Genomic DNA, 26770 nt, shown 5'->3' on the forward strand with positions numbered 1-26770 from the left:
CCAACTAGAGGACACTTCCCGGGACAGAGGCAGTCAACTCTTACAAAATGTCCTAACCCCTTTCAAATTAACTTCAACCCACCAGTAGTGCGTGAATAAACTGAAAGGCTGCCCCTTTCCTCCAACTTTCAAGGCAGGCTCAACTTTTGACTACATTCAACTCTTAGAAAAGCTTACTTAGAGATTTAGCCACTTTGAAGTCACAGAAAGGGCATAGAGCGACTATAACCCGCTAAAATGTACCATAGACTTAAAAGTTCAGGCAGCAGGATTGAACACTGTGGTAGGGACATCAACAGGCACAGAAAAGGTACACTTGGTAAGAAGAATTAAACGGAGACTAGAGCATTCAACCAAAATAGCTTAATGGCTAAAAACTCAGCCTCAGGAGCCTAGCCTGAACCTCGAATGGTGGGAGAAGTCAGTGGACGATATTATCTCTTTGCTCCATGGCATGCCATCAGGTGCTTATCCACCTCGCCCTGCCCTGAGAAGTGCAACATTACAAATGGATAAAAATTTGCTCAAGGCAATACGGGCATTTCGTAGAGCTCTACGCAGGCACAAACAAAAGCCCACACATGACACAGCAGCTCACATAACAAATATTAGAAGATCTTGCAAGAAACAAATATGGGAACGCAAGGTGGCAAAAGACCAAAAAGAATGGGAAACCCTATTCCAGCTTCTAAAGGACCCAAATCATGCCCATTTCTGGGAGCATTTAAACAAGTTAAGGAACGGCTACATGTCTAGGAAGAATGGTGTTGCAGAGGCTGCTTGGGTCTCTGAAGTTTCATACTTGTACACGGCCATCCAACTGAAACCGAGCACGACCAGCAATAGGCTCAAAAAGACCCAGCACACATCCCCCCTCACAGTGAAACACCCTTCTCAATGGTAGAACACCTAGAGAGCGAAGCTGATCAGCCAGTTACTCCTGGCGAGGCAAAAGGCGCAGAGCTGAACCACTTCCCCTTAGCATGATAGAGAACGCTATGAAGATCATTAGGAAGGATGGCGCCCCAGGACCAAATAGCTTACTAGCCTCCATGTCAAATGCTCTCCATTGGACTAGCAGAGAGGCTGTCTCAGCTCTTTAACAGCGCACATCAGCTGGCCACAGTCCCAGACTCCTGGAGAGGATCTATACTCTGTCCAATCTACAAAAAGGGAGACCGCTCAATAGCATCAAACTATCGATTAACAGCTCTCCTGGACGTGGAGTCGAAAATGTATGCTCGCTTGTGAACTGGAAGCATGGGCTCAGAAGTGTCAAATCCTGCAGTTCTTCCAATCTGGCTTCAGGCCTGGGTCCTCAAAAGTGGACAACATTGTGGCACTCTCATACTTGCAGCAGCAAGCAGCTAATACCAATCACTGGCTGCTATTCTTCTTCTTCGTAGATTACAGTGTGGCCTTCAACAGGGTGGACCGTGAAACCCTTTGGAGAAAGCTGTCAACAAGGGGCATTCCCACACAACTCTTAAAAGCTATCAGCTCAATGTACACTCACACATGGGTCAGAGTTTCAACAGGAGCAGGCACAATGTTTTGGCAAATAGAAACCAACATAGGCCTAAAGCAGGGTTGCGTCCTGGCCCCACTGCTGTTTAACTTGTACACAGCAGACCTAAAGAAACACCTGCAGGCTAGCAGTCTGGTCCTACCAAAGATCGGCCCCACAAAATTCCAAATCATCCAATACGCTGATGACATTGTGATAATGGACTGCACAAAAACCAGCCTACAGCGAGCACTAAACACCCTGGACACTTTCAACATAGCCAACCAGCTTCAAGTAAACCAGGAAAAAACAAAAGTCCTCACATTCGAAGGTACAAGAACAAAAAGATTATAATCCGGCAGCTCGGACGCCAGACCATCTGCACAGCCAGGAAATATAACTACCTTGGCGTGTGGTTCACCATACATAAGGTGGCAGGGAGACAAAAAAGCGCTATCAGACATAAAGCCACTGCCATCTCATACAGAATCTCCCAAAAGAGCAATCAACCAAGAAGCGCTTCAGCAGCCCCAATACTGAGGGTAAAAAAGGCAACCCTACTTTCCGCTTTGCAATATGGTAACCTGGCATTTCCAGGATCTTTAGAAGTCACCTTAGAACAAGCCCACTGTAGGGTATACTTAAGAATCTTCAAACAACCAAAGTACACCTGCCGCTCTAGGCTCAGATTGGAACGGGGCCTCGTGTCGCAGCAGTTAGACTGCCAAGCAGCCATCCTGGAATACTACATCAGGCTCAGGAATGTCAACATGCTTTCATTAAAACATTACTTGAGAACCATTTTTAAAACTCCTGGCAACTCATGCCATACGCAGTTAAGTAAAGCACAGAAGACCTTCGAAATGGGTGATTCCATCCAGCTGGCAGACACTGTGACAGTCATGGCTTGGAAAGAAACAATTAACAGAAGAGCAAAGGAAATCTCAAGGGAGCATGATCTATTGTCAGCAAAATCACCATCAGCAACACTAGTGTTAAACGACTCCTATTTGATCGGGGCTCCTCAGCCATATCTCTTAGAATCAATAAACGAGGGAACTCGACACCAGATTCGTTATATGCGAACATTAGTCTTGCCAATCAAGGACTTTAATCCTTCCTGGCCTGTATACAGGGACAAAGGAGCCTGCAGACTCTGCTCCTACCAACACGAAAGTTGGCTACACCTTTGCTGCTGTCCCACTTTAGCCGCTTATAGGGGGACAGTTAATTATACCCGTAGCTTTGGCCTTGGGGGCGTGTTCTCACATGGGGACAATCAATATCTGCATCTCACACTTGGCGGCTTGGGTCTTGGCTAGATGCGCAAAATATGTTACAACACTCAGGCGGCAGCTAGCCCTGTCAGTGGGGGCCGCCAGCATGGTGCACGAAGACTAAGTATCTCCTGATGAAAACAGAGACAAACACAAACTGCCCCTTAACAGTATTGCACAAGTTTATTTTTTTTACATGTTATTTTAATGTGACCACATTTTAATGCAAATATTATTTATTGAGCTTTCTTGTAATGGCTTTAATTGACTGAACAATAAATTGACATTGATTGGAGCTAAATTTCTTGAGGAAATTATGTTGGCTCTGAACATCTCTTTTTCTGTGCATTAGGTTCTCGTTATGTGAACCTGACAACATATCAGAAAGAGGGCCACTGATATAGAACCACATTAGTTAACTTTTAATCTCCTCCCCAGATAATACAAGTCTTATAGAATTGCTGTGTCAGCCAATATCATACGAATTGTGACAACCCTGCACTTTTTCCACTACACCAACCTATCCAGCATCATGTGTCTGGAAGGCTAAGTCATTCTACCCTATTGACCTAATTTGGTGCAGCCTTTTGGGTAGGTCACTTTTCCTCATACAATGACCAGTCAATGTGGAGAGAGTAGTCTCCATGAGGCATGATTTAATTTTACTAGAGCAATTTCAGTTATGAAATGGTTTTATTGATCCAGGTCTATTTACAGATTCTTGATCTTTATTGTGTGGTTCCTAGAAAAGCAACTTATTCTACCATACTGTTAACATTTCAGGACTGAGGAATGAGTCAATCATTTTTATGTTTTCTTTGGCATTGCCAATAATGATCGCTTCACTGATGAAATGGGTGATATAGGAAATACTTTGCAAACAACCATCCTCCATTTAGGCTCAGCTAAGAAGTATTTACCCAAGATCATTGTTACAACCACCTATATGGGGTACAGATCATCTACAAACATCATTGCTTTTCAACCCCTTATGCCAACAAAGCCCCTTATCAGTTGCAACAAGTATGGTGTTTTGCAGGCTACTCAGATTTGATTGAACTTTATTCCAATAACCTCTGGATCTCATTATAACCCTTAAAGAGTGTTTCATATTCTTATGTTTATTGACCACCTAAGTGAACCTCTTCAAGGCAGTTTCCTTTGTGCTCTGGGGATGGCTGAATAATTGACAGTGTCCTCAGTCCCCATAAGGTGGGAAACAGCTAAATAACTGACAGTTTCATAAGTCCAAATAAGGAGGGAAACAGCTCTTACGTCTTCTTTCTCCGTTTCCTCCTTTGCAATAAAATAAAGAATACAAAACTGTGTATATTGTTCCTGTTCCTGGATGAGATTTACAGCATGGACATATTTCATGAAACTGGTAACCTGAAACTTAAATACATTCTGTATGGAGCATGTACTACCCAATAAAGTAATGAAAAAGGGAAATTATTTTCTAGAAGAAACGCAGCAACATTTAGTTCCATTTGACACTGCAGTATAGATCTACAATCCAATATTGTACCTGTTATTGGCATGACAGATATGCTACAACCGATAAGCTTCACACCGTTGCAGAACTATATCTGTGAAATATTACACTTTTCATGCAAAAGAACAAAGCACATACTTCCGCAACCAATGGTCATCAGGAGCAAAGCGTCGCCGACAGTCTCTTTCATAAAGGACCATCAACCAGCCATGGACAGAATGGAACAGCTCTTGTGTCTCTTTTCTTGCGTTTTCTACAAGCAAAATGAAGAAAGGTATTTACTCAGATTGCCTATGCAGGCACAAATACAATCTTAGAGAACCTTAAGCAACAGCATAAGAAATGGGTGTTGAGGTAGCCATCTAAAATATTGTGCTGGCTTGGATATTACATTTACCCAATAATATACCTCCAACCTGTGTCATAAAAACATGGAGATGGGAAGGCACTCTAACAAGCTTATCTTCGATACAATAAAGAACATCTAAGGCCAGCTGAACTGAGATGTTCCAAAGGCTTTCATAGTGTGGCAACCAGTAACAGTCAGGATCATTATTTAAATGAATGTAATATTTAATAATGTCTAAGGATGATCACTGCCTCAATTTTCAGAGCGTTTCTGTACAATGGAGACAAGCTGAAATCCCTGGTAGGAAAATACAGAACTCAGCAGCTCTTTGGTTAGAGCTTTGTAATAGCTAAGCATCTCCTCCTAGATGAAAATAATATATGAGGGAGATGTCAGATGAAAGTTTATGCCTGGATTAAGATGCTTTGATTTGCTGGAGAAGTACGTCTGTGACAAGAATATAATTCTTTAAATATATTCAAACATTTTCATGCCATAGCTCATGACAGGCCAATACCCATTAAACTAAAAATATCTACACATATTCAAAAAAACTTGTATAACATGGTGAGATACTAAAACAGTCTTATGTGCTTCGGTTTATGGTTCATTTCAATGTACGCATTCAGTAAAAACTCACCTAGAATTCCATCCCAGATCATTTTAAATACAAAGGAATTCAAAAAAGAGGAGATAGTGACAAGTTCTTCAAGTTTGAAGGAGATCTGCTCTTCATATACCTCTATGTCATCAAGAATCCTAAAAAACAATGGTTAACTGGTATTATGCTTTATGTTGCATCTTATTTCACTTCACCAAAAGAGTAATCTTTTCAACAAGAGCTCACAAAAGAAAGCCACTGATATGTTATATTACATTCTTTACTGTCATATAGGTTTGGTTTGTCAGATAAACAGAAGCTATGGGTGTTATGTAGAACTAAAAGTTTAAGTAAAAAGCAGTTAGAAACTTCAAAGTGAAGGTGACCTCGAGAGAAAAAGTAACACAAGGTAAGAAGCTGTACATCTCAAACAATGATTTGGGATGAGAACAACAGTGCATGCATCTGTCAACTGTAAAGTAATATTTACAAACCTCATTAGGGACTTTAGCCAACAGGGAAGAATTTAGAACAGTTTACAGACACTGACAAAGAATGCTTCAAACCTCTGTGAAGCAGAGCCATAAATTTGTTATCTAGCTTACCAACCCAGAATGCTAAATTAACTGAAAAAATAAATGGGGTTCATCTACAATTGTCAAGACAAATTCTCTAATATTCAGGAGAAGTTCTCCAGTAGTAGTAATATTTTTGATGGCAGTGTTATCAGAAGAAAAGCTGAAGGATTTTCCACCATTACATATACCAACCAGTATTAACACCACTACTAAAGCACGTGGGGTGTTCTGACGTATGTAAGTATGATCAAAAAACAGAGATCTTCTTTTGATTACACATTTCAATAAAATAATCCACACTGTCCTTACTGTTCCATGATGACAATTTAGCAAATATCTTTACATTTTCCAGACCTATACTAGAGCTTCATGGAGCAGGCACTACAGGTTATTTTCCCACTGAAGCACTGCTTTTAGTGAAAACGTGCACTCTGATTAGTTTAATTGATACTTGCATACTGAAAAAGCTAAGCAGTATTTTGTAGAAAATGCTAACTACCTTTCCCATGAATTCTGGCTCAAGAAGGGAGCAAAAGAAGTCTGTGCAGTCTCAGTTCAACCACTCATGGTCACCCCCAGTACTGTTATCAGCAGAAAGGCCTCTTTGACAGCAGTGTCAAGTTTGTGACCCTCAATACTTGTATTTGAAAAAAGGGAAACATCAGTTGACATTATCAGCATTCAACCTCTTTTCTTTCAGATGACAATGATGAACATTTTTAAGGCATAAAGAAAGAGAACCTTGACCAAGGAACTGGAATAGTGACAGATTGCAGCCACGATGGAAGACTAGGCTTCTGCAATGATGCCATATCACCAGACTGAAGTCTCCACCTGTACCTCTGTATCTGCTGCAAAGAAGTACCACTAAAATTTGTTTTGCTTCACATCAGATTACTTTATTTTGTATTTACTATTGGTGTTTTATGTTGCACCGCCATGATGTCTTGTAGCTACTTTATTGCACTTAAAGAGCAAGGAAATATAACAGACGACAAAGGTGTGGACATAAAGTTGCTGAGATTTTGATTTTCGTTGTCTATGCAGTATCCTTGAGATCAAATTATTGTCTGCTAATGAGAGAGAATTTTACATACTGACTATTGCCAAATACTATGGGGGTTTTAATTATGATGCCCCTGCCTCACTGAAATTAGACTAAGGGCCTGATTTAGAACTTGGTGGATGGAATACTCTGTCACAACTTTGAGTGATATCACGTCTGCCGAAATCTAAATCCCATAGGATACAATAGGATTTGGATATTGGCTAAAGGGATATCTGCCACCGTTGTGATGGGGTAACCTGTCCTCTGAGTTCTGAATCAGGCCCTATGTGTCCTTATTAAAATAAAAATAATGAACATATTTGATGATAAGAGATCCTGCCTTGAGATAATCCATGAGCCTGCTAACATGAAGATGAAAGCTCATGAATGGTATGGTAAGTCACAGAGGCCCATCATCATGGCAAGAGACCCCAAGGGAGTATGTGTGATACAATGGCATAAATTGTTCAGTGAGTCAGTAATTCATGCCTATTTTGCCTTGTTAAATTAACACCCCCAAAAGTGGCTAAAATATATTCATCTTAATGGTTTTGAACTATTTGTATTCTATTTTGTAAGCGTATTCCAGAAACTGCACAGTGACACCAATATGTTTTTTTCTGAAATGTTTCTGAAACGATTATTAACTAAAGAAATCATCTTTTGTAAGAATACCTACGTAATGAGGTGACGGGAACAGTCGCAAAACAGCATCAGCATGGCTAACAGCCTCTGGGATTCCTCTGTGTCATTGCTTAAGCACTCAATGAAAAGCTTTAATCCACCATGGGGTCCCAGCTCACAAATAAATGCCCACAATTTTGGCAGTAAGTCATCAAGGTGTGTAAGGCCTGGAAACAGGAGAGAAAAAGCCAAACACTGAGTGGAAGTTGGACAAACTCTATACAAAAGGAAAAATGAGAAAGATCTGTTTTCCAGAAAAATGCATACTTATATTGACACCGGTTGCAAAAATTGTGGCCAAAACGTCCAAGGGAAACCACCTTGATAAACACAATCCACACACATATTTGTCAGGTTCTATGTTTGTTTTCATTTCAATATTTTTTTGGTTTAAACCATTAATTTAAAGATAAGGGGCAAGTTTATGAAATAGTTTATGAAGATTTTCAGAAATCAACACTGATTTCAAAGAACAAATTCTATATTTTTAAGAAAAACTTTGGATCTGTTCAAATGTTTACTCTAGGGAGTCTTAATTATTTTAATTAGCTATTTCAAACTCTTAAGACTCACACACAATGTTTTAAATATTTTAGACATTCAAATTTCAAATACCAAACTATAAAAGACAAACACAATTTAATAATGTTCAAATTAACTATAACATCTGTTGAAAAATTCTAAACAACCTTTATTGAGCCAAAAGTCTTTTACAAATCTTTAAAATAAGTTCAACTTATTTTGATTGTTCGCGAACATCATAAAAACCCTCACTGGATTAGAACTAACCTTTCAATTTTGTGAGAAAATAAAAAAACAGTACATATGCTAAATGTTTTAGTAGTATTTCATTAACAATGATAACCTAAAGCAATATGTACAATTTACCTAATTTTACGTTAAAGAAAATATTATTTGTGACTGCTTTACAACAATTTAAAACCACTTAAAATAGTTTTAGAACCTCAAAAAACTCAATTCTGGAACTTGGAAGAGAGTTTAATTCACAGTTGCAAGAAAACTCAATTCTGGAACTTGGAAGAGAGTTTAATTCACAGTTGCAAGAACGGGTTAAGTAGTTCAAATACCAATTTAAACTTTTTAGGAATGCTAGAAAGGTTTTAGAAAGTTTTTACTTGCAAAGTGCAACTCATTAAAAAGTAAAAATTTAAAGATGCACACTTAAACCATCGACACAATCAAAACTAAGATATACCTCCTAAACTAACAAAAACTGTTCTAAAACTAAACCATTAAAACTAGTGTTCAATGTTTTTTAAATTGCTATTTATGTGTTTTTTTTAATACATTGTATATATTAAAATGTTCACACTTAACCAATACACATTCCAGTGACATTATGAACCAACTGACCATAGCCCCACCTCTGCTTATAACTTTAGTCGTTTTGTTTCACCTCTCAGGTCCATCGCTGTGTATCTTACATGTATGCATCATCACTTATCTCAGCATGAGTACATAAGTCATTAGTAATGTTAGCTTTTTTTACCATTAAAAGTGCTGATAAGACGGATCAGGGCCATGTGAGTCTCAAAAGATGAGGACCCAAGGCACTGAATTACATGAAAACCACACAGGAAATCCACACAGGAAAATCCACATGCGACAAGATTCAAATATAAACCATGATGGTTTATTTCAAATTTAGAAATCATTACTGAAGGCAAAAAGTAAATGGTTACCCATACTGATTCGGCATCAATCAATAGTATTATATTCTAAATATAAAGTCGTAAAGATTGCCTCTAAAGAAAAAGAAAGTCTCTGATAAATCAGCAGAGTTTACCATGAAGCCTGCCTCTAGAAAGCCCAGAGGAAAGTCTCCTTAAATATTCAAAGTACAGAGTACATAAACAGACTAACATGGAGTCTGCTCTCTAGGGAAAGCGGAGAAGGTCTTTAAAATATTTTAAGTGCAAGGTTAAAGAACAATCAATTCTAAAGACATGCTTGATAGGAGTCCAAAAAAGTCTCAAACTATTCTAAGTACAGAATCAATTTGAAGGCCTCCAAAGAAAGCAAGGGAAAGACCGGTTTCACTTCCCAATAACATATTTTATAGGTTTTCAATAGCAGAGAATCAAGCCCTTTGTACTGTGCACTGATTGTATCTGTCAAAGAAGTGGGTCTGCATAGATTTCCTGTCCCTTCCTGCAGGGGGTGCCACCAGGTGAGGGTTAATCATCCCTATTTTATTTGACTACTCCGAAATTTGTGTTGGTCAAATTAGTCATACGCACTATCATGGTCCTATATTGTCTTCCGCTTATTTCAGGCAGTCTCGTGTCTGATATGACCCCCAGGGCTAACAGATATCTCAAATAGTTTCCACAGTGTTGACCCTCTTTCATTTTTGTAGCTCTATCAGTTGGTCAGTTTTGGTAGCCGCCAAACTCCTCTTGTCTCCGGCAGCCATTCTCCCACCTCGAGAGCATTTGCTAACTTCAGCTTCATGGCTATTTGCCACTCAAAATGGACAAGAGTCAGGTATTTACATTTGATGACATACTTAGTCCTCTTAGCCTTATTTATAAAGCCCAAAAGACACAACGTAGGTGTGGTTCTATAGGGTTCCAGGTAATCTCTGCCAAATATAGTACACAACTGGTAGAATTTTCTAGACCGCAAGTGTCTTTTTATCAAGAAATGTTAGTACGCTGGCTCTGTATATACTATACCAAAATGAGATTTAGGGGGTCATTTTGAGTTTGGCGGGTGAAAAAGCCGCCCACGAAACACCCACAAGTCAGGTTGCCACCAGTGCCCCGCTGGCCCAGCGGGGAACAGCCCACAACATTGACGGGTGTGTAGGGTGCAACAGCACCTGTCGCGTTTTTCACTGTCGGCATAACAGACATGTAAAAGCTGGCGGAGAGGGGGCTCCTAATCCCCGAGCAGCGCTGCATGCAGCTCTGCCATGGCAGATTAGGACCCCCAGCACCACCAGTCCCTCCATTGGAGGGAAACTGGCGGTGCTGGTGGTCCAACCGTGGGGGAACCACTACAGTCATAATGTGGCGGTCTGACCACCGCCAAAGTGGTCAGATAACAGCTTTGGCGGCGGTCAGACAGCCACTGCAGACCTGGCGGTCTGAAGACTGCCAGGGTCATAATTAGGCCCAGAGTGTGCACAAAGTCCAGGGGTTCCCCAGAGGCTTAACAGAGGCTAAAGTAGATAATACTAATGATCTCCTTTGTAGTACTGTGGTCGAGCAATTAGGCTTTTGAGAGGGTAGTGGAAAGCATTTGTTGTACCCACACAGGCAATAAATTAGGCATACACTCAATGACTAACTCCAGGCCAATTGTTTTTATATTAGCAAAAATATATTTTGTTACTTTATTTGTAGAACCACAAGATTCAAGTTGCAGGTAAGTACTTTTGCAAGTACGTATCCAACATATGTATCAATACCACTTTGTTTCAATTTAGCAAGTTAAACAGTTTTCGAATAAATAGCAATAATCTGTTTTAAAAGTTGACAGTGCAGTTTTCAAAAACAGTTCTGGGGGAAGAAAAGTTAGCACAGTATCAAGGTAAGTAAAAGGACTTACAATTCCAGTCTCTGTGGGTTAGAAGTCCACAGGTTGGGGTTCAAGTTAACCCCAAACACCCACCACCAGCAACACGGGGTCGGCAGGGTGCAGAGGTAAAAGTTGAGGTAGATTTAACATGGGCTCCTATGGAGACTGGGGGCACTTGGAGTCAGGCCTGCTTGCAGGTAGGTACCCGCGTCTTCGGAGGGCAGACCTGGAGGGTTTAGAGGAGCACCGGAGGGGCTCACAGGTCAGCACCATACACACACCCTCAGTGGTGCAGGGGCGGCCAGGTGCAGTATGCAAACACAGCATCAGGCTCCCAATGCTTTCCCTCAGAGGGACCGCAGGGGTCATAAAGTACAGGTGGTCGGTTCCAGAAAACCAAAGGCTGGACAAGGAGGAGGGCCACCTGCTGGACACTGCGGCACCAGAAGTCGGATTTCCCAAGGCCAGGGGGCTGCGGGGGCAGAGATACCTTTTGGCAACGGGAATCTTCGTCTGGTTCTCTCGCAGGCAGAGCGGTCCTCTGGATTCAGGATGCAGGCCTCGTCCTGTTGGACAGGAGGGGTGAACCCAGGGTGGATACTCGGTCAGAATCACCTGGGGACCAGCTCTAGTCGGTTGGGCCACCTGGACACCGGCCGTGGGCGTCGGGTGCAGAGTGGGCAGGACACACGAATCCAGGGGCGGTTCTGAAGTCCTTTGCTGGTGTTCCTTCTGGACAGGGCCGCTGTCCACAGGAGAGCTTGGTCATTTGGGGTGCAGACAGTCCTCTTGAGGCTCTTAAGAGGTCGATGGTCCTGCAGGATGCATTGCCTTTTTGTAGCAGTGCTTCAGAAGCTGGAGACAGGCCTGTAGAGCTGGGGCCCAGTCAGTTGGAGTCTTCAGTCTTCTGTGCTAGGGGTCAGCATAGCAGTCCTTCTTCTTCTTGAGGTCGCCAGGAATCTGATGAGCCAGGTTCAAGAGGCCCTTAAATCCTGGATTTAGAGGTTTTACAGGGGTCAGAAGCCAATGGCTACTGTTCCGGAGGGTGACTACACCCTTCCGGTGTCCACTCCCTTTGGGGAGGGGGACAAAGACCTAACCCTATTGGTCCCTCTCCTCCAAACCAAGATGGAGGATTTTGCAAGGAGGGGTCACTTCAGCTCTAGACACCTTAGAGGTGGTCCCAGCTAAAGTGGTCACTCCTCCTTGTTTTCCCTAATTTTCCCTCCGGACTTGCCGCCAATGGTGGGGCTTTGTCCGGGGGGAGAGGGGAACATCTCCACTAGCTGGAGTGCCCTGGACCTCTGTAACAAGAGGCCTAAGACTTTGAGTATCACTGCCAGCTGTTACAGTTCCTGAGGGGGGGAGGTGTGAAGCACCTCCACCTAGTGCAGGCTTTGTTTCTGGCCACAGAGATCACAAGGGTTCTCACCCCATGTGGTCAGAAACTCATTTTGAAATGGCAGGCTGGCACAGACTGGTAAGTCCTGCACCAGACGTTTGGCTAAAATACAAGGGGCATCTCTAAGATGCTCTCTGGGTGCATTTTTCAATAAATCCAACACTAGCATCACTGTGGGTTTATATGCTGGGAAGTTTGATACCACATTTCCGAGACTTTAGTGAAGCCATCATGGAGTTGTGGAGTTCGTAATGACAAACTCCCATCCCACATACTTTATATGGCCAGCCTGCACTTACAATGTCTAAGAATGGACTTAAACACTGTAGGGTCATATTGCTAATGCAGATATGTCCTCATCTGTGGTATAGTGCACCGTACCTTAGGGCTGTAAGGCCTGCTGGAGGGGTGACTTACCAATGCCACAGGCAGTGGTTTTTGGGCGTGGCACACTAAGAGGTCCACATCGACTTTGCCTTTTTCTCCCACCAGGACACAAAAGCTGCAAAGGCATGTGCTTGGTGAGGGGTCCCACAGGGTGGCATAATACATGCTGCAGCCCTTGGGCACCTTCCCTGGCCACAGGGCCCTTGGCACCATGGGTACCATTTACAAGGGACTTAACTGTGTGCCAGGGGTGTGCCAATTGTGGGAACAATGGTACAGTTTTGGGGAAAGAACACTGGTTCTGGGGCCTGTTTAGCAGGATCCCAGCACACTCTCAGTCAAGTCAGCATCAATATCACGCAAAAAGTGTGTGTGTGTGGGTGGGGGGGGTGTGGTTGGGGGTAACCATGCCAAAAAGGGGCACTTTCCTACAGCGAGCTTAGCCTATTCAAACTTTTAAAAACATTACGTACTGTACATAATGAGGGTTAAACAATGTTTGCTAACTTTTTCTACTCTCCTTCAAAAACAATGCAAAATGTAGGCAAGTGTTTCAAAAAAGAATTTGTGTCTAATATTGGCCAATTCTTTGTAACACAAAGCAAACTCCTAAAAACAAAAAAAAACTGATCCTGATTGATAAGTATATATAAGGAAAATGTCACTTACCCAGTGTACATCTGTTCGTGGCATGTTGCGCTGCAGATTCACATGCTGTGCACTGTTCCTGCCATCTAGTGTTGGGCTCGGAGTGTTACAAGTTGTTTTTCTTTGAAGAAGTCTTTTCGAGTCACGGGACCGAGTTACTCCTCCCTTTCGGCTCAATTACGCATGGGCATCGACTCCATCTTAGATTGTTTTCCCGGCATAGGGTGAGGGAGGAGAGGTAGAATGAGGATACTAAAGATGTCCATGTAATGGAATAGATATGTATGTACATAATTTGTGGTAAAGGAACATTCATTTACATGTATACAATTTAAATGCAACTTAAATGGCTACAGGCTCCCGGGGAGGTGGGAGGGCACATGTGAATCTGCAGCGCAACATGCCACGAACAGATGTACACTGGGTAAGTGACATTTTTAGTTCGATGGCATGTGTAGCTGCAGATACACATGCTGTGCATAGACTACAAAGCAGTAATCCTCCCGAAAGTGGTGGTCAGCCTGTAGGAGTTGAAGTTGTTTGAAATAATGTTCTTAATACAGCCTGTCCTACTGTGGCTTGTTGTGTTGCTAACACATCTACACAGTAATGTTTAGTAAAGGTATGAGGGGTAGACCAAGTGGCTGCTTTACAAATCTCTGTCATTGGTATATTACCTAAAAAGGCCATTGTTGCTCCTTTCTTTCTAGTGGAGTGTGCCCTTGGTGTAATGGGTAAGTCCCTTTTAGCTTTGAGGTAACAGGTCTGAATGCATTTGACTATCCATCTGGCTATGCCCTGTTTGGACATAGGGTTACCAGCATGGGGTTTTTGGAAAGCAACGAACAATTGCTTAGTTTTACAAAATGATATTGTCCTGTCTATGTAGTACATTAGCGCTCTTTTAATGTCTAATGTATGCAGTGCTCATTCTGCTACCGAGTCTGGTTGAGGGAAGAAGACTGGAAGCTCTACTGTTTGGTTTAGATGAAATGGTGAAATGACTTTTGGTAAAAATTTGGGATTTGTGCGGAGAACAGCCTAATGCTTGTGTATTTATATAAAAGGTTCTTCTATAGTAAACGCCTGTATTTCGCGAACTCTTCGTAGTGAAGTGATGGCTATTAGAAAAGCTACCTTCCAAGTTAAGAATTGGATTTGGCAAGCATGCATGGGTTCAAAAGGTGGGCCCATGAGTTGTGTAAGTACAATATTAAGATTCCACAAGGGTACTGGTGGGCTTCTTGGAGGTATGATTCTTTTTAGTCCTTCCATAAAGGCTTTAATAACTGGGATTCTAAAAAGTGACTTTGTTTGTTTAATCTGCAGGTAAGCAGAGATTGCGGTAAAATGAATTTTGATGGAAGAATAAGCGAGATTTGCTTTTTGTAGGTGTAGTAAATAACTCACAAGGTTTTGTATGGAGGCCTCTAACGGTGTGATTTGGTTTGCTTGGCAGTAGAAAACAAACCTTTTCCATTTATTAGCATAACAATGCCTTGTTGTTGGTTTTCTTGCCTGTTTATGACTTCCATACACTCATTTGAAAGGTTTAGATAGCCAAATTCTAAGACTTCAGGAGCCAGATTGCTAGGTTGAGCGATGCTGGATTGAGGGGTCTGATCTGTTTTTTGTGTTGTGTTAACAGATCTGGTCTGTTTGGGAGTTTGATGTGAGGTACTACTGAGAAGTCCAAAAGTGTGGTGTACCACGGTTTGGCGAGCCCACGTTGGTGCCATGAGTATTAGTTTGAGTTTGTTTTGACTCAGTTTGTTGACTAGGAAAGGAATGAGTGGGAGAGGGGGGAAAGCGTAAGCAAATATCCCTGACCAACTGATCCATAGAGCATTGCCCTTGGATGAGGGTGTGGGTACCTGGATGCGAAGCTTTGGCATTTTGCGTTTTGTTTTGTTGCAAACAGATCTATGACTGGTGTCCCCCAGTGGTAGAAGTAATCTTGTAGAATCTGGGGATGTATTTCCCACTCGTGAGTTTGCTGGTGATCTCGACTGAGATTGTCGGGTAACTGATTGTGAATGCCCGGTATATATTGTGCTATCAGGCGAATGTTGTTGTGAAGTGCCCAATGCCAAATTTTTCATGCTAGGAGGCACAGTTGTGACAAGTGTCCCCCCCCCCCCTGTTTGTTTATATAGTACATTGTTGTCATATTGTCTGTTTTGACAAGAATGTGTTTGTGGACTAGAAGGGGTTGAAAAGCTTTAGGTGCTAGAAAGACTGCTAGTAGTTCTAAGAGATTTATGTGAAGTTGTTTTTGTTGATTGTCCCACTGACATTGTATACTGTGATTGTTGAGGTGTGCTCCCCACCCAATCATGAAAGCGTCTGTTGTGATAATGGCGTGAGGCACTGGGTCTTGAAATGGCCGCAATTTGTTTAAATTTACAGGGTTCCACCATTGAAGCGAAGAGTGTGTTTGGCGGTCTATCAACACTAGATCTTGAAGTGGACCCTGTGCCTGCGTCCATTGTTTTGCTAGGCACTGTTGTAAGGGTCGCATGTGTAGCCGTGCGTTTGGGACAATAGCGATGCATGAGGACATCATGCCTAGTAGTTTCATTACAAACCTGACCGTGTATTGTTGGTTTGGTTGTTTGCTTGACCTTATATTTTGAAACGAATTAACTCTTTGTGGACTTGGAGTGGCAATTGCTTTTTGCGTGTTGAGTGTGGCTCCCAAGTATTGTTGTATTTGGGATGGTTGCAAGTGAGATTTTTGGTAATTTATAGAAAACCCTAGTTTGTGTAGAGTATCTATTACATATTGCGCGTGACTTTGACACCGGTGTTGAGTGTTGGCTTTTATTAGCCAATCGTCTAGATACGGGAATACGTGCATGTGATGTCTTCTTATATGAGCTGCTACTACAGCTAGGCATTTTGTGAATACTCTGGGTGCTGTTGTTATCCCGAAGGGCAATACTTTGAATTGGTAATGGTTGCCCTGTATTACAAATCTGAGGTACTTCCTGTGGGATGGATGAATGGGTATGTGTAAATATGCATCCTTTAGATCCAGTGTTGCCATGTGTTCTCCCTGTTTTAGTAAGGGAACTACGTCTTGTAGTGTGACCATGTGGAGATGATCTGATTTGATGAAGAGATTTAACGTCCTGAGATCTAGAATTGGTCTTAGTGTTTTGTCTTTTTTGGGAATAAGGAAATATAGGGAGTAAACCCCTGTTCCTTTTTGATGGTGGGGTACTAGTTCTATGGCTTGTTTTGTTAGTAGTGGTTGCACCTCTATTTGTAGTAGGTCTAGATGTTGTGCTGACAGTTTGTGCGTCCTTGGGGGAACATCTGGAGGGAATTGTGTGAACTCTATGCAGTACCCATGTGTCCGTGGTAATGTCTGACCAAATCTTGTGGTATTTTGTTAATCTTCCCCCCACTGGTGATGTGTGTTGGGGGAGTGTGACATTGAAGTCACTGCTTGTTACTAGGGGTCTGCTTGGCAGGCTGAAATTTTCCCCTTGCTCTTGGGTACAGTCCCCTGTATGAACCACGAACCCCTCCTCTCTGGTACTGAGACTGGTAAGTGGGTTTTGCTTGGTAGGTGGATGGCTCTGAGGGTTGCTGTCTAAACCCTCCCTGTAAGGAAATGGCTCCCTGTTGCAATTACCCCCCACTTTTTGCCTGATACTGATGCTGACTTGACTGAGAAGTGTGCTGGGACCCTGCTAACCAGGCCCCAGCACCAGTGTTCTTTCACCTAAAATGTACCATTGTCTCCACAATTGGCACAACCCAGGCGCTAAGGTAAGTCCCTTGTAACTGGTACCCCTGGTGCCAAGGGCCCGGATGCCAGGGAAGGTCTCTAAGGGCTGCATCATGTCTTATGCCACCCTAGGGACCCCTCACTCAGCACAGACACACTGCTTGCCAGCTTGTGTGTGCTGGTGGGGAGAAAATGACTAAGTCAACATGGCACTCCCCTCAGGGTGCCATGCCAACCTCACACTGCCTGTGGCATAAGTAAGACACCCCTCTAGCAGGCCTTACAGCCCTAAGGCAGGGTGCACTATACCACAGGTGAGGGCATAGATGCATGAGCACTATGCCCCTACAGTGTCTAAGCAAAACCTTAGACATTGTAAGTGCAGGGTAGCCATAAGAGTATATGGTCTGGGAGTCTGTCAAAAACGAACTCCACAGCTCCATAATGGCTACACTGAATACTGGGAAGTTTGGTATCAAACGTTCCGAATAATAAACCCACACTGATGCCAGTGTTGGATTTATAAAAGAATGCACACAGAGGGCAAGATGCCCCCTGTATTTTACCCAATTGTTCAGTGCAGGACTGACTGGTCTGTGCCAGCCTGCTGCTGAGAGACGAGTTTCTGACCCCATGTGGTGAGGGCCTTTGTGCTCTCTGAGGACAGAAACAAAAGCCTGCTCTGGGTGGAGGTGCTTAACACCTCCCCCCTGCAGAACTGTAACACCTAGCAGTGAGCCTCAAAGGCTCAGGCTTCGTGTTACAATGCCCCAGGGCACTCCAGCTAGTGGAGATGCCCGCCCCCTGGACACAGCCCCCACTTTTGGCGGCAAGTGCAGGAGAGATAATGAGAAAAACAAGGAGGAGTCACCCACCAGTCAGGACAGCCCCTAAGGTGTCCTGAGCTGGGGTGACCCCTGCCTTTAGAAATCGTTCATCTTGATTTTTGGAGGATTCCCCCAATAAGATTAGGGATGTGCCCCCTTCCCCTCAGGGAGGAGGCACAAAGAGGGTGTAGCCAACCTCAGGGCTAGTAGCCATTGGCTACTAACCCCCCAGACCTAAAACACACCCCTAAATTGAGTATTTAGGAGCTCCCAGAACCGAGGAAGATAGATTCCTGCAACCTAAGACGAAGAAGGACTGCTGAGCTGAAAAACCTGGAGAGAAGACGGAGACACCAACTGCTTTGGCCCCAGCTCTACCGGCCTGTCTCCCCACTTCAAAAGAACTGCTCCAGCGACGCGTTCCACAGGGTCCAGCGACCTCTGAAGCCTTAGAGGACTACCCTGCATCTAAAAGGACCAGGAACTCCCAAGGACAGCGGCTCTGCTCCAAGGAAGAAGCATCTTTCCAACAAAGAAGCAACTTTGAAAGAACACACGTTTCCCGCCGAAAGCGTGAGACTTTGCACTCTGCACCCGACGCCCCCGGCTCGACTTGTGGAGAACTAACACTACAGGGAGGACTGTGAGCCCGTGAGTAGCCAGAGTATACCCCCCCCTGAGCCCCCACAGCGACGCCTGCAGAGGGAATCCAGAGGCTCCCCCTGACCGCGACTGCCTGCTTCAGAGACCCGACGCCAGGTAAGGACACAGCATCCGCAGCCCCCAGGACCTGAAGGATCCGACCTCCAGTGCAGGAGCGACCCCCAGGTGGCCCTCCCCCTTCCCCAGGTGGGCTACCTTGGACCCAACTTTGAACCCTGTAGGTGATTTACTTACCTGCAAAACTAACAAATACTTACCTCCCCCAGGAACTGTTGAAAATTGCACTAAGTGTCTAGTTTTAAAATAGCTTATTGCCATTTGTGTGAAAACTGTATATGCTATTTTGCTAATTCAAAGTTCCTAAAGTTCCTAAGTGAAATACCTTTCATTTAAAGTATTGTTTGTAAATCTTGAACCTGTGGTTCTTAAAATAAACTAAGAAAATATATTTTTCTCTATAAAAACCTATTGGCCTGGAATTGTCTTTGAGTGTGTGTTCCCCATTTATTGCCTGTGTGTGTACAACAAATGCTTAACACTACCCTCTGATAAGCCTACTTCTCAACCACACTACCACAAAATAGAGCATTAGAATTATCTCTTTTTGCCACTATCTTACCTCTAAGGGGAACCCTTGGACTCTGTGTATGCTATTTCTTACTTTGAAATAGTACATACAGAGCCAACTTCCTACACTCCCCTAAACTGTGGCTTCCTAAATGTTCCCCTATACTGGGAAGAGTAGAGCGCGCCCATGGCTTTGGCCATGTCTGTGTCCTTCTTCATTTTCTCTATCGCAGTGTCCACCTCCGGCCCAAATAGTTGATGTTGGTTGAACAGCTTATTTATTACCGCCTGCTGTATTTCTGGTTTAAAACCAGAACTTCGTAGCCATGCATGCCTCCTGATGGTAACTGCTGTATTGACAGTCCGTGCTGCTGTATCAGCAGAGTCCAGTGCAGAACGGATTTGGTTGTTGGAGATGGCCTGTCCCTCCTCCACTACCTGTTGAGCCCGTTTTTGATGTTCCTTTGGTAAATGTTGGATAATATCCTGCCTTTCGTCCCAGTGTGCTCTGTCGTAACGGACAAGGAGGGCTTGTATATATACGCCACTGGTTGGCTGCTTGCGACGCCACTCTTTTTCCTGCCGCGTCAAATTTACGGCTTTCTTTATCAGGGGGTGGCGCATCCCCTGACGATTGAGAATTTGCCCGCTTTCTTGCGACTCCCACTACAACAAAGTCCGGAGGGAGCTGCTGTGTAATAAACACAGGGTCTGACGGGGGAGGTTTATGTTTTTTCTGTACCCTCTGTGTAATGGCCATTCCTTTGACCTGTTCCTGAAAGACCTGTTGTGCATGCTTAAGAATGCCTGGTAACATTGGCAGGCTTGGATATGAAGCATGCATGGATGCCAGTGTGTTAAAAAGAAAGTCATACTCCACTTTTCTGAGTGCATAGTGACATTATGGAATGTCGCTGCCCTAGCCAGTACTTGCGTGTAGGATGTGCTATCCTCTGGAGGAGAAGGCTTTGAAGGATAACACTCAGGACTGTTGTCTGAAACTGGTGGGTCGTATAGGTCCCAGGGGTCTGTATCGTCCTGCATCAGCACAGTATGTGTGGGTGACTGTGCCATTGGTGTGCCAACTGGTGAATTTCTCCATTGTGGCGAGTGAGGTGGCGACGTTTGTGGTGAAAAATGTGGGAGTGGTGGCCTTTCTCTAACCACCTTTGCTTTTGGTTGCTCAGTTTCAGTCTCATGAAAAGCCAATTTTCTTTTAAACTGGAGCGGAGGGATGGTTTAAAATGTCCCTGTGTCTTTTTGGATTTGTAGCCTTGGTTGAGTTTGGTCAAGCGCTTCCAAATCCAGCTCCTGCTCAAACCTGTGCCTCTCTTTAAGTCGTTGAGAGAGCCCATGTTCTTCCGTATAAGAAGTCTTTTTTGGCTCCGAAGCCGTTTTTTGTTCGGTACTGAAACACCCACGGATACGGTCAGTCTCGGCTCCGAGAGGCTCTTTCCAGGCTTGTTCGATTCGACCAATCGATGTCGACTCTTTCAATGCCGGTTTCTCGAACCGAGTCGGAAGACTTCTGCACGATCTTGGCCTTTTTCGGTGCTGAAGATTTATTTGGTCACGCTTTTCTTGTGGGTCGAGCCATGGCCTTCCGGCAGTGGCGTCCCTGAGGCCTTCTGTTTCTTCACCTGACTTTGGGGCTGGGTCGGGGCAGGTGTACTCACTTATAGTCCTGCCGTCGGTGGCCGGTCTCCGTCGGAGTCATCCGATTACGAACCCTGGATCGAAATAGTCATCTCTTCCTCCTCGACGTCGAGGTGTTGTGTCGACTTCGATGCCATCTGCAAACGCCTTGCTCGTCAATTTCTTAAGGTCTTCTTGGATCAAAAAGCCTTACAGGCCTCACAGGTATCCTCGCTGTGTTCTGGCGACAAACAAAGATTACAGACCCGATGCTGGTCTGTATAAGGATACTTGCAGTGACACGTCGGACAGAAACGGAAGGGGGTCCGGTCCATGAGTCTTCGACAACGGGTGTGGTCGGGCCGACCAGGCCTCGGTTGACTGCGGAAGCCCCAAAGGGCCACCGAAGCGGTTGTGTCGTCGGTGCCGATGTATCTATATTAAACCAGTCCCGAACGCAACAATACCGACGGATTTCAATGTTTTTCTAAATTTTCCCGATTCGAATTATGGAGTGAAGAGGAACACGTCCGAACCCGATGGCGGAAAGAAAACAATATAAGATGGAGTCAATGCCCATGCGCAATGGAGTCGAAAGGGAGAAGTCACTCGGTCCCGTGACTCGAAAAGACTTCTTCGAAGAAAAACAACTTGTAACACTCCGAGCCCAACACTAGATGGCAGGAACAGTGCACAGCATGTGTATCTGCAGCTACAAATGCCATTATATATATATATATATATATATATATATATATATATATATATATGGAAAATGTCACTTACCCAGTGTACATCTGTTCGTGGCATTAGTCGCTGCAGATTCACATGCTGTGCACATTCCGCCATCTAGTGTTGGGCTCAGAGTGTTACAAGTTGTTTTTCTTCGAAGAAGTCTTTTTCGAGTCACGAGACCGAGGGACTCCTCCCATTTCGACTCCATTGCGCATGGGCGTCGACTCCATCTTAGATTGTTTTCCCCGCAGAGGGTGAGGTAGGAGTTGTGTATGCTAGTAATAGTGCCCATGCAATGGAGTGAATACGTATGTACATAATGAAGTTTAAAGTAATATATTTACAAATATACAAATGTTCAAGATCAACTTCAAAACGGCTACAGGCTCCCGGGTAGGCGGGTGGGCGCATGTGAATCTGCAGCGACTAATGCCACAAACAGATGTACACTGGGTAAGTGACATTTTCCGTTCGATGGCATGTGTAGCTGCAGATACACATGCTGTGCTTAGACTAATAAGCAGTTATCTCCCCAAAAGCGGTGGTTCAGCCTGTAGGAGTTGAAGTTGTTTGAAACAATGTTCGTAGTACAGCTTGACCTACTGTGGCTTGTTGTGAGGTTAACACATCTACACAGTAGTGTTTGGTAAATGTATGAGGCGTAGACCATGTTGCTGCCTTACATATTTCGTTCATTGGAATATTTCCTAGAAAGGCCATGGTAGCACCTTTCTTTCTGGTTGAGTGTGCCTTTGGTGTAATAGGCAGCTCTCTCTTTGCTTTAAGATAGCAGGTTTGAATACACTTTACTATCCATCTAGCAATGCCTTGTTTTGAAATTGGATTTCCTGTATGCGGTTTTTGAAAGGCAATAAATAGTTGTTTTGTTTTTCGAATTAGTTTTGTTCTGTAAATGTAATACATTAGCGCTCTTTTGAGGTCTAATGTATGTAGTGCTCTTTCAGCTACAGAATCTGGCTGTGGGAAGAACACTGGTAATTCTACCGTATGATTCAAGTGGAACGGTGAGATAACTTTTGGTAAAAATTTTGGATTTGTCCGTAGAACTACTTTATTCTTGTGTATTTGAATAAATGGTTCTTGTATGGTAAATGCTTGAATTTCACTCACTCTTCTTAGAGATGTGATGGCAATCAAAAATGCAACTTTCCATGTTAAGTATTGCATTTCACAAGAGTGCATGGGCTCAAAAGGCGGACCCATGAGTCGTGTTAAGACAATGTTGAGGTTCCATGTAGGAACTGGTGGAGTTCTTGGTGGTATAATTCTTTTTAGGCCTTCAATAAATGGTTTTATGACTGGAATCCTAAATAATGAAGTTGAGTGCGTAATTTGCAGGTAAGCTGAAATTGCAGTAAGATGTATTTTTATGGAAGAGAAAGCTAGTTTTGACTTTTGCAAATGTAGTAAGTATCCTACTATATCTTTTGCAGATGCGTGTAATGGTTGAATTTGATTATTATGGCAGTAATAAACAAATCTTTTCCACTTATTTGCATAGCAGTGTCTAGTGGTAGGCTTCCTAGCTTGTCTTATGACCTCCATACATTCCTGAGTGAGGTCTAAGTGTCCGAATTGTAGGATTTCAGGAGCCAAATTGCTAGATTCAGCGATGCTGGATTTGGATGTCTGATCTGTTGATTGTGTTGTGTTAACAGATCTGGTCTGTTTGGTAGTTTGACATGAGGGACTACTGAAAGGTCTAGTAGTGTTGTGTACCAAGGTTGTCTTGCCCATGTTGGTGCTATTAGTATGAGTTTGTTTTGACTCAACTTGTTTACTAGATATGGAAGGAGTGGGAGAGGGGGAAAAGCTTACGCAAATATCCCTGACCAGTTCATCCATAGCGCATTGCCCCGAGACTGATGTTGTGGGTACCTGGATGCGCATTTTGAGTTTTCCTTTGTTGCAAATAGATCTATTTGTGGTGTTCCCCAAATTTGGAAGTAAGTGTTCAGTATTTGTGGGTGAATCTCCCATTCGTGGATCTGTTGGTGATCCCGAGAGAGATTGTCTGCTAACTGATTCTGAATTCCTGGAATAAATTGTGCTATTAGGCGAATGTGGTTGTGAATCGCCCAATGCCATATTTTCTGTGTTAGGAGACACAACTGTGTTGAGTGTGTCCCTCCCTGTTTGTTTAGGTAATACATTGTTGTCATGTTGTCTGTTTTGACAAGAATGTATTTGTGTGTTATCATGGGTTGAAATGCTTTTAGCACTAGAAATACCGCTAACAGTTCTAGGTGATTTATGTGAAATTGTCTTTGCTGTATGTCCCATTGTCCTTGGATGCTGTGTTGATTGAGGTGTGCTCCCCACCCTGTCATGGAAGCATCTGTTGTTATCACGTATTGTGGCACTGGGTCTTGGAAAGGCCGCCCTTGGTTTAAATTTATACTGTTCCACCATTGAAGCGAGATGTATGTTTGGCGGACTATCAACACCAGATCTAGAAGCTGACCCTGTGCTTGTGACCATTGTGATGCTAGGCACTGTTGTAAGGGCCGCATGTGTAACCTTGCATTTGGGACAATGGCTATGCATGAGGACATCATGCCTAGTAGTTTCATTATCATTTTGACTTGTATCCTTTGTTTTGGATACATGGTCTGTATTACCTTGTGAAATGTTTGAACTCTTTGTGGACTTGGAGTAGCAATCCCTTTTGCTGTGTTGATTGTTGCTCCTAAGTATTGCTGTGTTTGACACGGCAGAAGGTGTGACTTTGCGTAGTTGATTGAGAAGCCTAGTTTGTGGAGGATTTCTATGACATATTTTGTGTGTTGTGAACACCGTTTTCGAGTGTTGGTTTTGATTAACCAATCGTCTAGGTATGGGAACACATGTATTTGCTGCCTTCTGATATGTGCAGCTACTACTGCTAGACATTTTGTAAAAATTCTTGGCGTAGTTGTTATTCCGAATGGCAACACTTTGAATTGGTAATGTATCCCTTGGAATACATACCTTAGGTACTTTCTGTGTGAAGGATGTATTGGTATATGGAAATATGCATCCTTTAGGTCTAGTGTTGTCATGTAGTCTAGTTGTTTGAGCAGTGGGATTACGTCTTGAAGAGTAACCATGTGAAAGTGGTCTGATTTGATGTAGGTATTTAATGTTCTGAGATCTAGTATAGGTCTCAGACTCTTGTCTTTTTTAGGTATCAGAAAATACAGTGAGTAAACTCCTGTGTTTAGTTGTTCTGTTGGTACTAATTATATTGCTTCTTTCTGTAGCAATGCCTGAACTTCTAGTCCTAGAAGATCTATATGTTGTTTTGACATACTGTGTGTTTTCGGTGGGACGTTTGGAGGGAATTTGTGAAATTCTATGCAATAACCATGCTGGATAATTGCTAAGACCCAAGTGTCTGCTGTTATTTCCTCCCAATGTGTGTAAAACTTGGTTAGTCTCCCCCCCACAGGTGTTATGTGTTGGGGATTTGTGACCTTGAAGTCACTGTTTGTTTGGAGGAGTTTTGGGATTTTGGAACTTTCCTCTGTTCCTTTGAAACTGTCCTCCTCTATACTGTCCCCGAAAACCTCCCCGCTGATACTGGCTCTGGTAAGTGGGCTTTGTTTGTGAGGTTGTGGCTTCTGTGGTGTGCCCTCAAAACCCCCCTCGAAATTGTGTCTTTCGAAATGTGCCTCTGCTCTGCGGGAAGTAGAGTGCGCCCATGGCTTTGGCCGTGTCAGTGTCTTTTTTAAGTTTTTCTATTGCAGTGTCCACCTCAGGCCCAAACAACTGCTGTCCGTTGAATGGCATATTCAGCACAGCTTGCTGTATCTCTGGTTTAAATCCTGATGTACGCAGCCATGCATGTCTCCTTATGGTCACTGCTGTGTTGACAGTTCTAGCAGCTGTGTCTGCAGCATCCATTGCTGATCGGATTTGATTATTGGAGATACTCTGTCCCTCTTCTACCACTTGCTGCGCTCTTTTTTGTAACTCTTTTGGTAAGTGTTCAATAAAGTGTTGCATCTCATCCCAATGGGCTCTATCATATCTGGCTAACAAAGCTTGCGAATTTGCAATACGCCACTGGTTTGCTGCCTGTGCCGCCACCCTTTTGCCTGCCGCGTCGAATTTCCTACTCTCTTTGTCTGGAGGTGGTGCATCTCCTGAAGTATGAGAGTTGGCTCTCTTGCGCGCTGCTCCAACTACAACAGAGTCTGTTGATAGCTGTTGTGTGATGTACACTGGGTCTGTTGGTGGCGGTTTATATTTTTTATCTACTCTTGGAGTAATGGCTCTCCCTTTGACAGGCTCCTCAAACACTTGTTTGGAGTGTTTCAGCATTCCGGGCAACATCGGAAGACTTTGATATTGACTGTGCGTAGACGACAGTGTATTAAAAAGAAAGTCGTCTTCAATGGGTTCTGAGTGAAGGTTGACATTGTGAAATGCTGCTGCTCTTGATACCACTTGAGCGTAGCCTGTACTATCCTCTGGTGGCGACGGTCTCGCTGGATAGCATTGAGGACTATTATCTGACACTGGTGCGTCGTAAAGGTCCCATGCGTCAGGGTCATCTTGACTCATCCCCGTATGGGTTGGGGATTGCATCATTGGTGGAGTGGCTACTGGTGATGGTTGTGGAGAGTGTTGTGGGGATGGTGGTGGTGTTACTTGTTTCGCCACTTTTGCGTGTGGCTGTTTGTCCTTGTCTTGGAAGGCAAGTTTACGTTTCATTCTGATTGGGGGAAGAGTGCTGATCTTCCCTGTATCTTTTTGAATAAAGAGCCGCCTTTGCGTGTGATCTGGCTCTATTGTTTGTAATTCTTGCTCAAATCTGTGTGTCTTCATTTGTGAGGACAGTCCTTGTTCCTCTGAATAGGAACTTCTTTTCGGTTCGGAGGCTGGATGTTTCGGTACCGAAACCTTTTCGGCTGCCTTTTTCGGCTCCGACTAAATCTTTTTTGCTTTCGGCGTTGTGCCCTCTCGGTGACGACCCATTTCGGTGCCGCTGTCTCGATGCCGAGTCTTCTCGGAGCCACTCTCTCAGGCCCGAGATTGCTGTGTGCCGGTATCTCGACCGGAGTCGGATGACTTCGA

General features: G+C 43.6%; 1 protein-coding gene across 9 annotated transcripts in view; it reads right to left on the minus strand.

Moving 5' to 3' along the window:
• The window catches only part of UBE3B (ubiquitin protein ligase E3B), a 342871-nt gene that overhangs the window by 179227 nt on the left and 136874 nt on the right, over positions 1 to 26770 (minus strand). For all 9 annotated transcript variants that reach the window (XM_069214750.1, XM_069214746.1, XM_069214747.1 and 6 more), the window contains 3 exons: positions 7535 to 7706; positions 5269 to 5387; positions 4418 to 4532 (listed from right to left, as the gene is read on the minus strand). In XM_069214750.1, coding sequence (XP_069070851.1) covers positions 4418 to 4532; positions 5269 to 5387; positions 7535 to 7706 — 406 coding nt within the window. The remainder of the gene's footprint in view (positions 1 to 4417; positions 4533 to 5268; positions 5388 to 7534; positions 7707 to 26770) is intronic.

This window comes from Pleurodeles waltl, chromosome 11 (genome assembly GCF_031143425.1).
Source record: "Pleurodeles waltl isolate 20211129_DDA chromosome 11, aPleWal1.hap1.20221129, whole genome shotgun sequence".
NCBI lineage: Eukaryota > Metazoa > Chordata > Amphibia > Caudata > Salamandridae > Pleurodeles > Pleurodeles waltl.